This window comes from Mucor velutinosus, assembly GCF_035048745.1.
Source record: "Mucor velutinosus strain NIH1002 chromosome Unknown tig00000041, whole genome shotgun sequence".
Taxonomy (NCBI): Eukaryota; Fungi; Mucoromycota; class Mucoromycetes; order Mucorales; family Mucoraceae; genus Mucor; species Mucor velutinosus.
Genome location: NW_027041905.1, coordinates 92,866 through 107,914, shown reverse-complemented (window position 1 = coordinate 107,914; position 15,049 = coordinate 92,866). Strand labels below are relative to the sequence as shown.

Below are 15,049 nucleotides of genomic sequence, written 5' to 3'. Positions count from 1 at the left end.
TCCCAAACATGTAGTTTATAAGAAACCCATCTGGCTTTGGTTTCTAAAATGGCTGTTGGCAAGATATAGTTTTCAAGCCCTGATACCATCATATTTCACTTTCCCTGACAATCAGATGTATTACAGTAGAGCAGACGTAGAGTACGCGATCATGAACAAAGATCAAGTAACATCTGAACCACTACTTGGTATTTCATTAACAAACGAAATTTACAAAGCCAACGTGTACTAATCTTCGAAGAAGCTTTTATTCCTCAAGATTATAACGCGAGCGCGCTTCAGCAACTTGCTCCTGGCTGGCCGTACCTTCCAATGTCGAAAACAGAACTTGATCCTTCTCTTGATTTCAAATTCATTAAAAAAAAAGAAAATATGAAAGCAGTGAAGTAAAGAAAACAAGGTCTCCAAGAACGATCATTTTGTCCTCTTATTGCTATATACAATAACATGGTCTCCTCAGGAGGGTTTTGCTCAATCAGAGCAGCATCAACCTTTTTAAAGATGAGCAACCAGTCTCCAACCTTGTCGCAGAAGTTCATTCCAAGATAGCGCTTGTTGTAGTTGCTCATGTTTAGCTCCGTTTGGTGGCGAAAGCGAAGCGTGTAAAATGCAAAGCACATTCGAAAGATCTGCATCTCGGAAATGGGAGGCTTCTTACTCTTGGTGCGCTTCAATTTAAAATCATTGATTGCTGCCAACAAAGCTTGCCAGATGTTCTCCTGATCATCTTTAAAATCGTTGACTATCTGGTAGGCCTCATCACGCAACTTGTTTCTTCTTTTGTTGTCGTTTTTCTTGTCTTGCTGCTTTCTTTTCTTTTCTTCTTGAACTTCTTCTTCCTCCATTATTTGCTGCTTCTTCTGCTCAATTTCCTCGGCAGTAGGGCGAACATCAATTGCTTCAGAAGCTACTGTTAGGGCTGCAGCATTAGCGGCTTTGGGCTTAGTGCCTGCCCGGTAGCCGGTTGTCTTGCGTTTTGGGGATGCTGCAGTAGTGGTAGTATCTGATGTAATACCTAGTTGGAGAGCAGCTGATCTGTTGCGTGTTGTGGGTGACATGGTATTTATGAGGTGAAAAGTGAGCTGTATTAACTGAAGTTGTTTCGTTAAAAGAGATTCAAACGTTTAACAGTTGTCAACAGTTGGGGTCCCTCTAGATGTGGGAGATGCTATGACCTACAATCACTACATGAAATGGATATAACTAAGTATTAAGGTCTTTGATAAGTGGTTTGAACAATTGCAATCGAAGTAAAATATGATGTTCCATGGCAATCATTATAGATTGCAGTATATAACAAGGGTATGGTATTCAAATCCATAGGCCCATGGCACAAGATACTCCATGCCTATGGTAGCTTGCTCCATACTTACGACACTTTATACTCCATACCTGTGGTGGTACCCTTTTCCATACTTATAGCACTTTATACTCTATACCCTTGGAGCCGAGTGTCATACTTACGGCATGTTGTCTCGTAGGGAACAGAATGCGGTAAATTTGCTCGTGTCTCTATCGTGCCAATATGAATGCTTTAGTCCTATTTTGTCATTGCTCTACGTTGCCCGCGATATTTGTTTTTGTAGCTATCATTTGTGCAATTCTTGACTGAAAAAAGAAAGGTAAAGGTCAAAGATCCAACACAATGCTACTTGGTGTATGTGATATTAAAATAAAAACAAATATTTACTGAATTTTTGGAAGAATATTATTTCAGTTATCATCTTCATCCCCTTTATCGTTGCCCTTATCTTCATCACTGTCATCATCATCAGCTCTCAGCATTTCAAAGTAGATGGTTTTGTCCTCAAAGCCCTGAAGCAGTGTATCCATTGAATTATCGCCGTCATAGACATCGAAGGACGTCTTCCCGTCACGAACAATACCAGTGGGCCATCCAACCATCTTCACGCCCAAACTACGCGTCTTCGCGTCATTGAACAAAGACAGCCAAGGAACACATTTGTATTGTCTTCTGCTAACTTCATCTATCCTCAATAAGAATAGCAATTCTATTTATTTAAAGATTACATGCTATCACACTTACTGAAGGCTGCAGAGACTGCAATCTGCAAACTTTTCTTCATATCCGTCTTGGTTCGCTTTCTTACTGGCTCATGATCAATGGCAGGAGAGGTGATAACAGCGGCATGGGAGATGATAGCAGCAGAGTGAGCAGATGGGCCGCGTAGCTTTGCTGGGACCGGCAATTGCTTAGAGTTGGGAGCGTAATCTGGCACTCTGGAGGCGCTGTTGATGTCCTCTTCATCTTCATCATTGTCACCACTACAATAACTACGATCATTGTCGTCTCCATTGTCACTTTCATCATAACTGCTGAAAACGCCTTCGGAATCAGCCTCAGCATTTTGATCATCCTCGTTCTCATCGCTCGTGTCAGTATCAGTACCAATGTCATTACCAACAACGTCAACAAAAGCGACATTGACAGCATCAACATCCACATCAGATTCAACAAGAGGAGTCACCTCAGCCTCATCGGCCTCAGCATAACTGTCATCCTGGTCACCAAAAGCCGGCAAATTGATAGCTGCAGGCAAGACAGGATAATGCAATTGCTTGCGTTTTCTTGTCTGTCTATGAGGAGCGGGGGCAATCCTTTGTGCTTTAAAAATCGATTATCAGAAATGATGAGTTTTGCTGTGCCAAATGTATTTTCCAAATCATTTACCTTCAATAGAACGCACTACAGAGTTGCCCAACACCATTCTTCTCAAACAGCTTACGATTAAAAATGTTGAAAGTTTAGCATTGACAGTATTGACGCATTTCGCTGTCATAGCTATGAATCAATGTGCAATCAATTTTTTTAGACTCTACATTGTACCAGCGAGACGTACAAGAGTATTTAACTGAATTACTATACAAGCCTGAAGGATACAATTCCTCATGCAAAGTATCAGTGTACGTTATCAAAAAAGCATGGGTGTTGTAGTTGGTCTTCAAATACTTCAGATTGTTGTTCATTTTCTTCATATCATCTTCAAATTGCTCGCTTCTAGCAAGTAAAGAAGGAATTTCAGCATTGTTTGTGGCGGCGGCAACTGACTCCAACCGCCTTCTTTCATTCTCTCCAAGCACGCGGTACTCGGCTGAAGTCAGTGCGGACAGCTCGCCAAAGGACAATTTCTTCTCCTTAGGCCTAAGCTTGTTTTTGGCAGCCATCTCTGCCATAAACCCCGACCATTCAGTGGCTGGAGAGCCTTTCAACATCTCTATCTTGCCATGGAATTCGTCCAGCCTGTCAATGAACAAGTTGCCACAGACGAATCGGCGAGCCTTGTCTTCTGAAAGCCTGCGGCTGTTGTCATCGCTGTTCACGAAGTCGTCAACCAATTTGTTGACATTGCGGAAGAGCTCTTTTAATGAGCTAGTGATCTCTTGAGCAGTGGGCGAGTATTCAGGCAATGACATTTTAGTTAATAAAATTAGGAAGAAGGAAGTTTGAATTGCGTTACATTGACTCTATTAAATGATCTTTCCTGCATTCTGATACGAATGGTTACAATTGCTCGTCACATTAAATCTAAGGTTTACGGTTCCCCTGATTGCAGAATAAAGACTGACGATTGATAACATTGGATTAATTCCACAGGTTGGATCCAATTAAGCGATATCAAAACATATATTCTGCTTATTCATATCATATATGGAAAAAAATTGGTACAGGCCATCACTAATGAAACCACATCCACTGGAAGATCTCATCAATGCTTGCATTTCAAATATCCTGGACACTGATTTATATCAGTGGGACGATATCGCCCCTCACTTGACAACTCATAATGGTCAAATGATGAAGAGCTGCGATAATGACATGACTTAATCATAGCTAACTATATATTGCACTGTCCTGAGTATTCTGCCTGAATAATGCGAAAACTCTCGAATCTAATCTTTCATTTGATACAGTCGATTATATTATAAAACTTACATCCCCAAACTAAATCTTTGAAAATCATACTACCTCGCTATGATTATCAAACATGGCCAACATATTATCCAGATGGCAGAGCATTAGTCTTACAGCATACAACGCTAAAAGAATTACACAATACTTATCAAAATGTTCGAAAACTGAGTAAATCGTTGGTTCTCCATACGCGCCTTTTTTGTGTCATATTTATGGATTATAAAGGATGAGAACAAAAGGCATACTAAGCCCCAGGAGCTGAGACGTTATTCTAGACCTAATTATAGCATTGTAGAGAGTGTGGAATTTGAGGCTTTACAGACTAAAATTCACGGAAAAAAAAAGAATAAAAAAAAACAGTAAAGTCAACTTGATAAAGGTATGTTTTATTATCAAACTGACAGGTGTAAAGTAAACTCGAAGTCTCTCTACTGGCCAGGTAGATGATCCTTCTTATATACTATAACAATAGATAAAAGTTCTATTAATTAGATTGACAAATAAGTCAACTCAGATCAACTAATGTCTAATCATGCTAAAAGACAACTCTAGCAAGCTAATCATGATTTAGCTCTGTCTGGATGAATAATTAGACTCTCATCCAAAGTACCCTGATCTATCCTTTCCATAAGGATAATTAATATCGATCTAGTAGCATGTATCCGATAGGTACAGTCTTCTTAGTCTATATTAATAGTACATATCTGAGTGTATATCGCTAAGCATACATCTTTAGCATGTATCTGGATATATGGCATGTCTGTAGCATATCGTATGCATGTCTATAGCATGTCTCATATATAGTACAAGTCTGTAGTACTACATAACGTATCTGTAGCTAGTATCACGGATATAAGCATGTGTCTTATAGCGTGGATCATAAAGTGCACATCTGAAGCAACAAGCTCATATTGCATTAATCTTGGTGCCTATCCAGATATGGTAAACATCCGTAGTCAATGTCGGAATACAAGTATAAGTCTATAGCGCCATCCATGTCCGTGGTGCCATCTATAGCCTATATCTTATATAGTATGAATCTTATAGTACTAGCGTATCTGAAGTCCATATCTTCTTATAGTATAAATCGGTATCGTATATCTAATCCAGTGTACATAGAGTTTATATCTAAATCTAGTAACTGGAGGAACTGTCGGAATGCAGATCAGAGAGAATGTATTCCACACTGTCAACATTTCATGACAGAATTATGCCAGAGCTTCGAGCAAAGGCTCATTCGATAGGAACTTTTTGGTCAATAATATTTAGTAATGCGTAACATAATGTTTTGATGACAGATACTGATTAATCTTTTGAAAACAGTCAAAAAATCGCCAAATTTATCTCATCAAATATCAGTTGAACAATGTACATCAAACACTCGATATGGATACCATTGAATTCTGCTTTGAATTCTGTACAAGTTTCATATAAGTTTGAAGGGGTGTTTACTATCAAGAAACGCGTCATTTTGAGGTCGATAGATTTCGGAATCCCATGGATTCTCATTCAGAACAACAGAAATTGAATCTCCGTTGAGCTTCCGCATGTGTACACCACACGAGTATGCATTTGACCAAGCATTTTAAAAATCGGAGCGTACGAAAAGGGCTGTATTAACTTGTCATCATCTTCCAGTTAACAATAGATATTAATAATGCGTTGAGATGGTACTGTTGTGAGTGGTCATGTTCATATGGAAACTGAATCCAGGGTTCCACAAGCAAACAAGTAAACACATCAAACCGCATATAAATATCCTCCATATAAAATATCAATAAAAAGTAGTTCTTTATACCCTGGCGAAGATTTATTTTTCTGTTTGGTCTCTGTCCTGCCACCATAGAAATAGTATTGATTTGTAATAGCTACTAGACGTGAAGGAACCTATCTAGTTGAATAAGCGTATTTTATCTAAAGCACAGGTAAATTTACGCCCCGTAACCGAGCCCTCGAAGCAGTATAGCCAGTTGAGAGATCACCTCAGTCGATATGTTTCATATAGTGTAGGTGGATTTTGACATCTTGACATTGCGAAGATTGAATCTATTGTAGTTCCTGAGGCGTCTATGCACACACAATTGACTGAGCTTGTAAGCATAGATGAGCCATGGCACAAAGCTTGAGAGTTGGGTGTATTTGTTGTAATTTTCCTTGCTTTGCAGCATTTGTCTTGATTTCAATGAAAATGAAAAATTAGATTTTATTAAATTTGTTCAAGATATATATATATAAGTAATAGATAAAGTAAATTGAAAAAAGATGTTATGGCAACAGATTGTCCATTGGATACTTTTGATCAATGATCTGAATCCAGTGGATCATGTCTTGACGAGTTCCCGATTGTAGGGTATAGGCATTGTTATTGGTATAAAGAGCAAACACATTTGTGCGCTATTCACAAGATGTTAGCATCCATCGTGTTGATTTTATCCGCTTTATGAGAGGAGCCCTACCTGAATCATCTTTTCCAGCGCCTCATTGTAATCAATGCGAACAGAGGCTACATTGATAACACCCTGCTCATCTGATTCCGTGTCGTTGGAATAAATGTATATATAAGGACGTCGAATTACAAACCACCGTTTCACCCATAAATCCTGCGCCGCATCTTCTTGATATAGTAAATACCCCTTCTTTGAGATGTTGGCTCTGTTTGTGTGTACGAGGAATGTTATGAGCATGTTAGATGCATTGTTCTATGTGCGACCAGAGTACTTACGATTGAGTGATCAATTCCACTTCGGCAATTAGCTTGGATATAGACAATGGTTCTTGCACCAACGGCATGATAACATTGTTGGCTTCAATGACAAGGGGTGGTGGATCTTGACTGATGACAATGTCCTTGTCTGTGCCTAGTTTCAGCTGCCACAAATCAATGACTTTTCTTAGCAGCAAAGCTTGTTTTTCATCATTATCAGCAGCCACAGCCACAGCTGTCTCGGAGGACGAGGAGAGCGACGATGGAGACGATAAAACAGCATTCTTTTCCGCTTCTCTCAATACCAACACTTGTCTCGTGAACGCCACTTGGTTCTTGCGCTTGATGAATTCTTGAATATGCGTGAAATCATTGATCAACGACACACCACGGGGTCTCCAAGAGCCTAAAAACTCTTCACCGTGCACATACTTGGATGCTGTATTTAGTCTCCATAGCTGGCTCAAGCGTCTTGTCATGGGTGGCTTCAAATGGACCAAAAACACACCGCTGTATTTGCTGAGCTGTTTACCGCTTGGATATAACAACTTTCTAAAGCTGCTAAACTTGCCTCCGCCGGTGGACCGGTCTCTGCCTTGAATCTGTAGTGCAATATCCATGTTAAACTGTACAGGCTTCTCGCATCGTTCAGCTTCCACTTCCCATCTCAAGTTGAGTATGACACGGCTGTTGAGATCTGTGAGTCGATTCAAAAAGATACATTCATGCTGCGAACTGTCCCAAGCGCCTTGAGCAATGATGCGACTGGTGCCATCTGAATTGTAGAACACTTGCTGCTTGCTGAGCAGTTTGATGGGTATATTCTCCTGTGCTGGAGACTCCAGAATACGACCTTTGCTATCGAGTAGTCGCACATGGCCTATCGATGCCTTTTTGATCCTAGTCCATTCAAACTGATGGCCAGATGTATGCGATAATGTAAAGCATATTCGTCTCTGTAATCCTTGTCGTAGCGTGAAATAGCCTTTATCCATGGGGCTTTTGGACAATAGTTGCACTGGTGTGTACTCCCCTGAGGGAGACAGCTCTCTCACCTCTATCCAGGCTACAATGTCATGGCGCTCTGCAGTCAGTAGCTCTTCTTCTGATCTGCGTTCTAGAGAGGCAATAGTGGAATCACTACTGCTGCTGCCCGAAGATGACTTGACAGAGGTGTGGTCGTTTGAATTTATTTGTGATTTTTGCTGTTGTTGTTGTGCTGCGAATAGATCCACTAGGCGAGGTCTCTCTCGCTGATCGTCCCATCTCTCTTGCTGTAACAAAACTCTTGGTTGCGCTTTTCCAAATACTTCGAACGGAATATAGCCATTTTGCAGTATCTCCAACACATTGGGAGTGACAGTGAGCGAAAGTGTCTGTTTGAAGCCGAGTTGGACAGGATTGCTTTCAAAATAGTTGGCTGGTTCAGTGGCAAAGATTTTTTCAGCAGGTGAATGAGAAGCAATGCCGCCAAATGACGACAGCTTGAACTGGACATGGACATCTGTAAACTCGGATTCCTTGATGCCGCTGAACTCCATCAATTGTATCTCAAACAAAAGGTTTTGGCCACACTGCAAGGTTGTTTGATCGTCTTCTTTATCCTCCTCCTTGTCCTCGTCTTCGTCGACTTGCTCGTCGTCGTCATTTTCGGGAAATGTAAGCGGGTGATGATGGTGATGGCTGGTGAGTGGCAATGCCATGCTATCATTGACAATAGCAGCAGATCGAGCAATGGGTGACACCAAGATTGCCAGCTTACCGCGTACTTGTCCTGTGCTGTGGCAAATAATTTCTACTGAGCTTTGATAAGGTTGCTGTGATATTAGATTGCGCAGAGAGAGGGAGGCTGCACCGATGAACGTGTATTTGGGACACGGGTTTTCAAAGAAGGGATCTTCCCAGTTAAAATGCTTTCTGTACAGTGGTTTGTCCATAAAGTTGTAGAGATTGCGCATCTTATGCAGCCGCTGCTTGAGCTTCTCGAGCGACCATACGTAAATGACCTGATTCTTTTTATCAATCACACGCACGCCAACACAAGGCTTGGGTGTGGACATGAGCATGGTGTCTTCGTCCGTCTCAAATTGATGCAATGCGGATGTGGGCTCCCAGAAGGAAAGAGGGTTGGACAAGGGCTCGTCTTCAATCACGGCAAACTGATACAGCACTTGCTTGTTAAGCTCTCTGGAGATGATGTTGGCTTCTTTGAGCATGACGGCATGGGTGAGCACGACTTCAGCCATATCCACTGTTCTTAGCTGTCTCCATTTAGCCAGCACTTTGTGAATCATGGCCATTTGTTCTGGTGTGTACGCGGGCTCCATGAGTTGCTGTGAGTACTGTCTTGACATGCGATGAATCTTGGCTTCAAACAGGCGCTTCTGGTTGTCCAGTTCCTTTTGCATACGGTCCTTTTCTTGCTTGAGCTTTTCCTCCAAGAAATCGGAATGTGCGATAGATAAGTCAGTGCAAACGCTCTCTGCTCCATCTGTTGCTGCTCCTGTTCCTCCTATCAGTGTGGATGAATTGCGAAACGAGTCTCTGGTGGTAGAAGACACGTTGTCGTCCTCGTTCTCTGCCCTGCTTTCTGATCGTGTTCTTCTGGAATTGCGCACTTTAGAAAGATTGTCGTATAGACTGTCCAGTTCTTCGTCTTTAAAGCCTTCAAATTCCTCGGTTCCATAGTGATTCAGAGCAGCTTCACGTCGAGCATAGTTCCAGTCAATTACCTCAGACACATCAGAGGAAGGTGAGTCAGGTCGAGAGCTGCTATCATCCATCAATGCAGGCGTGGTAGCCCCACTCATGCTGTTGCCAATAGCCACTTTTTGTAGGTCACGCTCTTTGCGCACCTCTTCCGGGTTATTAAAGCGAAAGATGTGATAGTATCCCAGGATGATGCGATAGCCGCTTTTGAGCTGACGTGGTGCTGTGATGCGCATGCCGTTGACCATAGTAAGTGAGTCTGTGCCTGGATGCAGTGTCACTATGCCATTCTTGTTTTCAAACGTGCAATGGTCGTCTTGGATATTGGAGCCACTGAGCCGAATATCAGCCTGTACGTCGCTCTCTTGTCTTCCCAGTCGTGTCAACCCAGGTTTGATTTGGTACATGAGGCATTCTGACATGAGTGGATCCTCGTTCAAGTTAACGATAAAAGGTATTGTTTTGGGGGTATACACGCCCATGTCGTTCTTTTCAATGGTGATGCCGAGCTCTTTAAGTGATTTCTCTCGTTCCAAGTGAATCTCTTCTGTCTTTTTCAGCTTTTCCTCCCAGCTTTCGTTCAAATTAGCCAGTAGTTTCTCAGAGCTCTGCAATTGCTCAATGATCTCTTCTTTGGACATTTTTTTTTTCTTGCCTGTGCTATCCATAATCTCGAATTCAGGCAATGTCTTTTTACCAGAGGCGGTTGCTGCTGCTGCTTGTGCTGCTGATGCTGGTAAGCGAGAAGCACTGGTACTTGTAGTAGTAGTTTTATAAGCACTGGTGGCTGTGAGTTGCTCTACTTCTTCTGGTGCATACGTGCGCAGTCTGTCTCGAAGCTGATCCAATTCGTCTTTGAGGTCCCGGATGAGTTTGGCGTTGGGATCTTCATTGACAATAGCCTTATTTTTTATTCGTTTTGCTTGATCTGCATATCGTAATGTACTGAGCGTCTCGTCGTAATCTGCTTGAGAAATGGCGGCGATCATGGCTGTTTTGGAGTTACCACCCAGCGAGTCTTTCAGTAGCCATGTCAGTACCTAGCATATAATGTCAGCCTATGCAAACATCTTTAACCTCTTTCAAATTCTACTTACAGAATCTCTGTAGGGTATAAACACTTCCTTCTTTTTGCCTCGTTTTCCTTCTTGTGATGATTGCTCTGCCAGTCCAGCAATGACTTTACCCAGTGTTGTCAGTGATCGATTGATGTTGGCACCTTCTTTGAGTCGAGCACCTGTTGCACCCGTACTATTGGCACGTTCACTACCAGCTAAATCTACCAAACTACCGTCTTTCATGTCAGTGAAACCACTCCAATCTCATCATGTGTATATAATTGTGTACCTGATTCTAGCTACTTTCTCCGTCTCCAGCTTGGTTAAATCGTCCAATCTCTTTTGCGTTAAAAAAAGTGTAAATACGGCATGGGATCTTGATGATGTTTCGTTCATGTTGGTAGCAGCCACTGTTCTCGCCTTGTTGCCTTCATCCATGAGATGTTCAATATCGGCAAAGGATGTTACCACCAGTCGAGACAAATCTTCCACGTAAGGGCCCAGTGAAGGATGCTCTCTCACTTTGAGGTTACCTTTGTTTTTGGGGTTGAGCAGATCACGTACTTTTTCATTGTAGATTTCAATGTAGGACACTTCGACACGGTAGGTCAAGTTAGGTTGTGAATTGAGGGTGATACGGTTGAACAGCTCTGAACAGGTACGAGGAATGATACCTATATCTTCACCATAGCCCATCTATCATACAAGTAACTTAGATATACGCTGCACACAATATGCTGGAGACTTACCATCGAGTAGGATTTACCAGAACCCGTTTGACCATCTAATCACAACTGGTTAATATCATAGCACCATGCCATTACACAGTCATGTAGTTACATGCAAAAATACAACAATTGTAACCATCAAAAGCATGGTCCAGCAGCTCTTCACCCATATCGTTGTACACTGTTTGTTGATCGGCATAGCGAGGATCGTTCTTGTCTGCCGACCAGTATGACTTGTCAAACGTAAATGCCTTGACATCTTCCGATTCCTTTCCAGTCCTTTGATCCGGCGGTCTACTAATGATGGTTTGATCACCATCCATGCGAATCAAACCCACTGCTCCACGAGCAATTTCTATCGAGTGGTACAGAAAATCCTTTAGTATTTTGTGTTATGCGTACACACAGTAACTGCAATCAAATCAAGGTACCTCTAGCATTCATAGGACGACATCGCACGACGACTTTGATATTGCCTCCTCCACTCATGCTGTTGTTTTAGTTGTGTCGTATTGTCTATTGGAGACTGTTGTTTATATATGCTTATGTGTGTTGTTATGACAACGTAGTTTTTTCTTTCAATGTGAATAGTTCTTTTTTTTTTTTTTTGCTGTAACGGGTATCGAATATCCTCGCTTCGAATTAGTTGCAAGAGTCGACGTTTCAGATGCTAAGTAGAAACACTACTTGTATCGCAATAAAATCTAATGTGTTGGGCCAAACACTTCTTCTCTCTGTTGAATGTTGTTTCAAATTGTCGTAAATCAAGATGATGCCGTTGCCCTTGTCGAGAAAGCCAAAATGAGCAAAGATTAAAAAAAAAAGGAAGGCAGAAAAAGTATAATAATACGGGGAAGAGAGAAAAAAGAAAAAAAAAGGGGCAACTCACTTGCTATAAATTATCTGCAGTTTTATAAGGACACACATCCGCTGCAATTGAAAGATCAGTGGATGGTTGTTGAATGTCATTGGGCAAAAACGCGAAATTGAAATGCTGCTCACAAGTTTCCTATTGAATGAAAGTCGTAGTAGAAGATTAGATGACCTAATGAGGTGACAAGGAGCATGATGTATCATCAATATACGCCTCTGGATCAACTATTGAAATAGTCTGACACTTGAGTATGTATCTTGCATTCATTGCTCTAGATATTATGCTCCTCAAGAAGCTGAAAGTTGCTTCATAATTTAGTTTTATAACAGACAAACTAGCAATACATTATAACCCTATGATTTGCTAGGTATATGTCTTTCTAAAGCCAAAGGCATTGCAATTTGTATATAATTCACCAGAAACAAATTTCGGTATTTCCATTTTCAGATATTAGATAGTCTCTTGTTTCCTTGAGGAGTTTGTTGATACGTTGCCAGCTACCAAGAGAAGCCCTCTCTCTTTCTCTCTAACCCCCCCCCCCTCCCCCCTCCCCAAGATACAGCCCCCTTAGCAGAGTATTCACTTTGGTAGATGGAGCACCATCATTGCAGCAAGGGGCATATACAAAGGAACCACCCTTTGTAGAGCCAGCCTGGCATGGAACCACGTTACTCTCTGTTGTGTTTCTTTTGAATAAAGCAAACAGATATCTTGTAGCGTCAAGAGATGAGTGACTAGAGCGCTTTGACCTTGCCAAAAAACCTAAACTTCAGAATAGGAGCAATCGCTCTTTGATCATCCTAACGACATAAATTCAATGTCATTGAGAGATAAGCATTATCCATTTGCACAAGCAATTATGTATTTATCTATAGTGGAATGATAGTTATAGCTCAAGGTCGAGTGAAATACCTGTAAAGTATCTTTTCGTCTTTTTGTTTACACGCGTTGTATATCCTTGTCTTTTATCGCAAATCTGATAAAAAGGTTTGTGCCATTGCTTTTGCCACTCGCACTAACCAAGTACAACTCAAGTCATTCAAATAATACATTATTGAAAATAGTGGCCATATCGATTTCCAGAGCTTGCTGGATTATTACAGACCGACGAATCTACAGCAATTTGAAGCAGAATTTGCGAACTTTATCAATAGCAGTTTAAAGAAGCCAAACACATCCAAAGGTAGATTGGATCACTTCAGTTACAACAAAGTTAAGGTAAGTGCGCGAAAGCCAGTTCTCCCACTACAAGCAGATACTCATACATCTCTGCAATCATTGTAGCGCTTCAAATCGTCAGAGCCTGATGTATACTGGAAAAAAAATTGATCTTCAAGTAACTACTGACAATATCAACATCACCCAGCAATCGGCTCACTCTCAAAACTTGAAATCCGTTTCAAGCCCATTGTCAAAGAGAAAGGAAGATACAGCTACCGCCGCTACCGCCCAGACAAACTAATAAAGAAACCAAAGTTCAAGTTGTTAGAGATAACTATGTCACTTCGCAATGCATTTCAGATAATTCTAGCAATAATAGCAGCAACTTTGCCATCATCACCATCATCCCATCGAATACATCTGCTGCTTGGAGACAACATAAATCGATGACCTGCCTATTTATCCCGCCCGCATTGCAGATCCCAGACTCTCTGCTCTCTTTCAAAATGCTGAAGTTAAGATTATCAATAACCAGTTAAATCCTACATATGAGAAATTGCGTGTAGCTGCTTTCGCCATTTTCGTGGATGATGAAGGATGATAACGACGAAGAAGATGAACAGTTGCCTGAAAGCATTCAGACCAACATTCGCGCTTTCAAACGTGCCGTTCAACAACAATCATCATCATCATCATATATATATATATATATACCTGGAAAACATGAAAACAAAAGCGTCATCGTAGCTAATCACAGATTAACAGCCCCTCTCCCAAGAACATAACGCATCAAAATTTGCATGAATTAGCCTTACCAATATCAATATTCCTTCTATTCAAATTAGAAATTGCACAGATTGCAGAACTGTCCTTCCAAGAAAGCACAGCTACCAGAGGTGTGGTTCATGCCGTGTAAATAAAAACTGTAAAGCAAAAACATTACCAATTTTGACAGCTTTCAAGCCTTCATATATTGACATGTAGACCTTTCTGAGCCACCGGAATGACACCAAATTGTTGTATCCAAGTACTAGTAACTTCCTGACACCGTTGCTCACTAGTTTCATTCAAAGCACATAGTATAATTAGTGCCATTGGAAGCGTCTTGAAAAGTACTCTAAGAATGTATTAGGAAGCGTAGGGTGATCATTACAAATGGTATAGTCGAATTCAATAAAATAGATTTTTTTTTAAATTGTGTTTATTGATTGAGCCGCGTACATTAAGAGTAATAGGTCAGAGTGAAGAGGCAAGGTGCAATTGAGAAATGAAATAATAAAATATAAATGGAAACTAAACTAAACTAAAAAAAAAAAAAAAAAGAACTATCTGACTATCTAAACTACAAGAGGGAATGGAATAAAATAGATTAAAGAAGTCGACAAAAGACGAGATTCGGCCAATTCTGAGTAGAAAGCATATACTGAGTTTGAACTTTTTTTTTTTTTTTTTTTTTTTTTGCGGGCGGCGCTGCTGCTGGCTGACCTAAATGCCTTTCTGTTGATTGCAGTTGATAATTGCGATGCTAATGAATAGAGCATCATGGATTTGAAAGAATTATCGCTTAGCGCAAATACTTTTTTTGGGGGGGAGCTTTGCCTCATGAAGGTATATTTTGCAATGGCAATATCTCAAAAAAAAATCGCAGTAGATCTTACACAAGTCTTGTATTTACTTACGACCAGCATTGTGTCGCCATCCTATTATGAGCATCAGCAGCAGCGGATGGTAATGACATTTCTATTATCAGAAAATGGAGATTGTGGTGTACAAATGCTGCATAAAACTTGTGTTTTCTGTCACATCATCTCAATAATAAGCTTTGTTTAATATCAGTGTGAGCAAAAAAAAAGGCGCTGAGAGAGATACTTCCTATCCTCT

General features: G+C 40.9%; 3 protein-coding genes across 3 annotated transcripts; all 3 read right to left on the bottom strand.

Moving 5' to 3' along the window:
• Positions 1–278: 278 nt before the first annotated feature.
• ATC70_000179 (uncharacterized protein) lies at positions 279–1,058 on the bottom strand (the record flags this gene model as incomplete). The annotated part of the gene is made up of 1 exon (XM_064819600.1): positions 279–1,058. One exon carries the CDS (start codon positions 1,056–1,058, stop codon positions 279–281), a length of 780 nt encoding a protein of 259 aa, XP_064683520.1.
• Positions 1,059–1,713: 655 nt separating this feature from the next.
• Positions 1,714–3,435, bottom strand: ATC70_000178 (uncharacterized protein; the record flags this gene model as incomplete). Its single annotated transcript, XM_064819599.1, has 4 exons — positions 1,714–1,988; positions 2,048–2,626; positions 2,693–2,803; positions 2,862–3,435. The coding sequence occupies 4 exons, from the start codon at positions 3,433–3,435 to the stop codon at positions 1,714–1,716; spliced, it is 1,539 nt and encodes a 512-aa protein (XP_064683519.1).
• Positions 3,436–6,199: 2,764 nt separating this feature from the next.
• Positions 6,200–11,622, bottom strand: ATC70_000177 (uncharacterized protein; the record flags this gene model as incomplete). Its single annotated transcript, XM_064819598.1, has 8 exons — positions 6,200–6,328; positions 6,391–6,586; positions 6,657–10,387; positions 10,445–10,634; positions 10,695–11,101; positions 11,155–11,189; positions 11,246–11,488; positions 11,565–11,622. 8 exons carry the CDS (start codon positions 11,620–11,622, stop codon positions 6,200–6,202), a joined length of 4,989 nt encoding a protein of 1,662 aa, XP_064683518.1.
• Between the last annotated feature and the right edge of the window lie 3,427 nt (positions 11,623–15,049).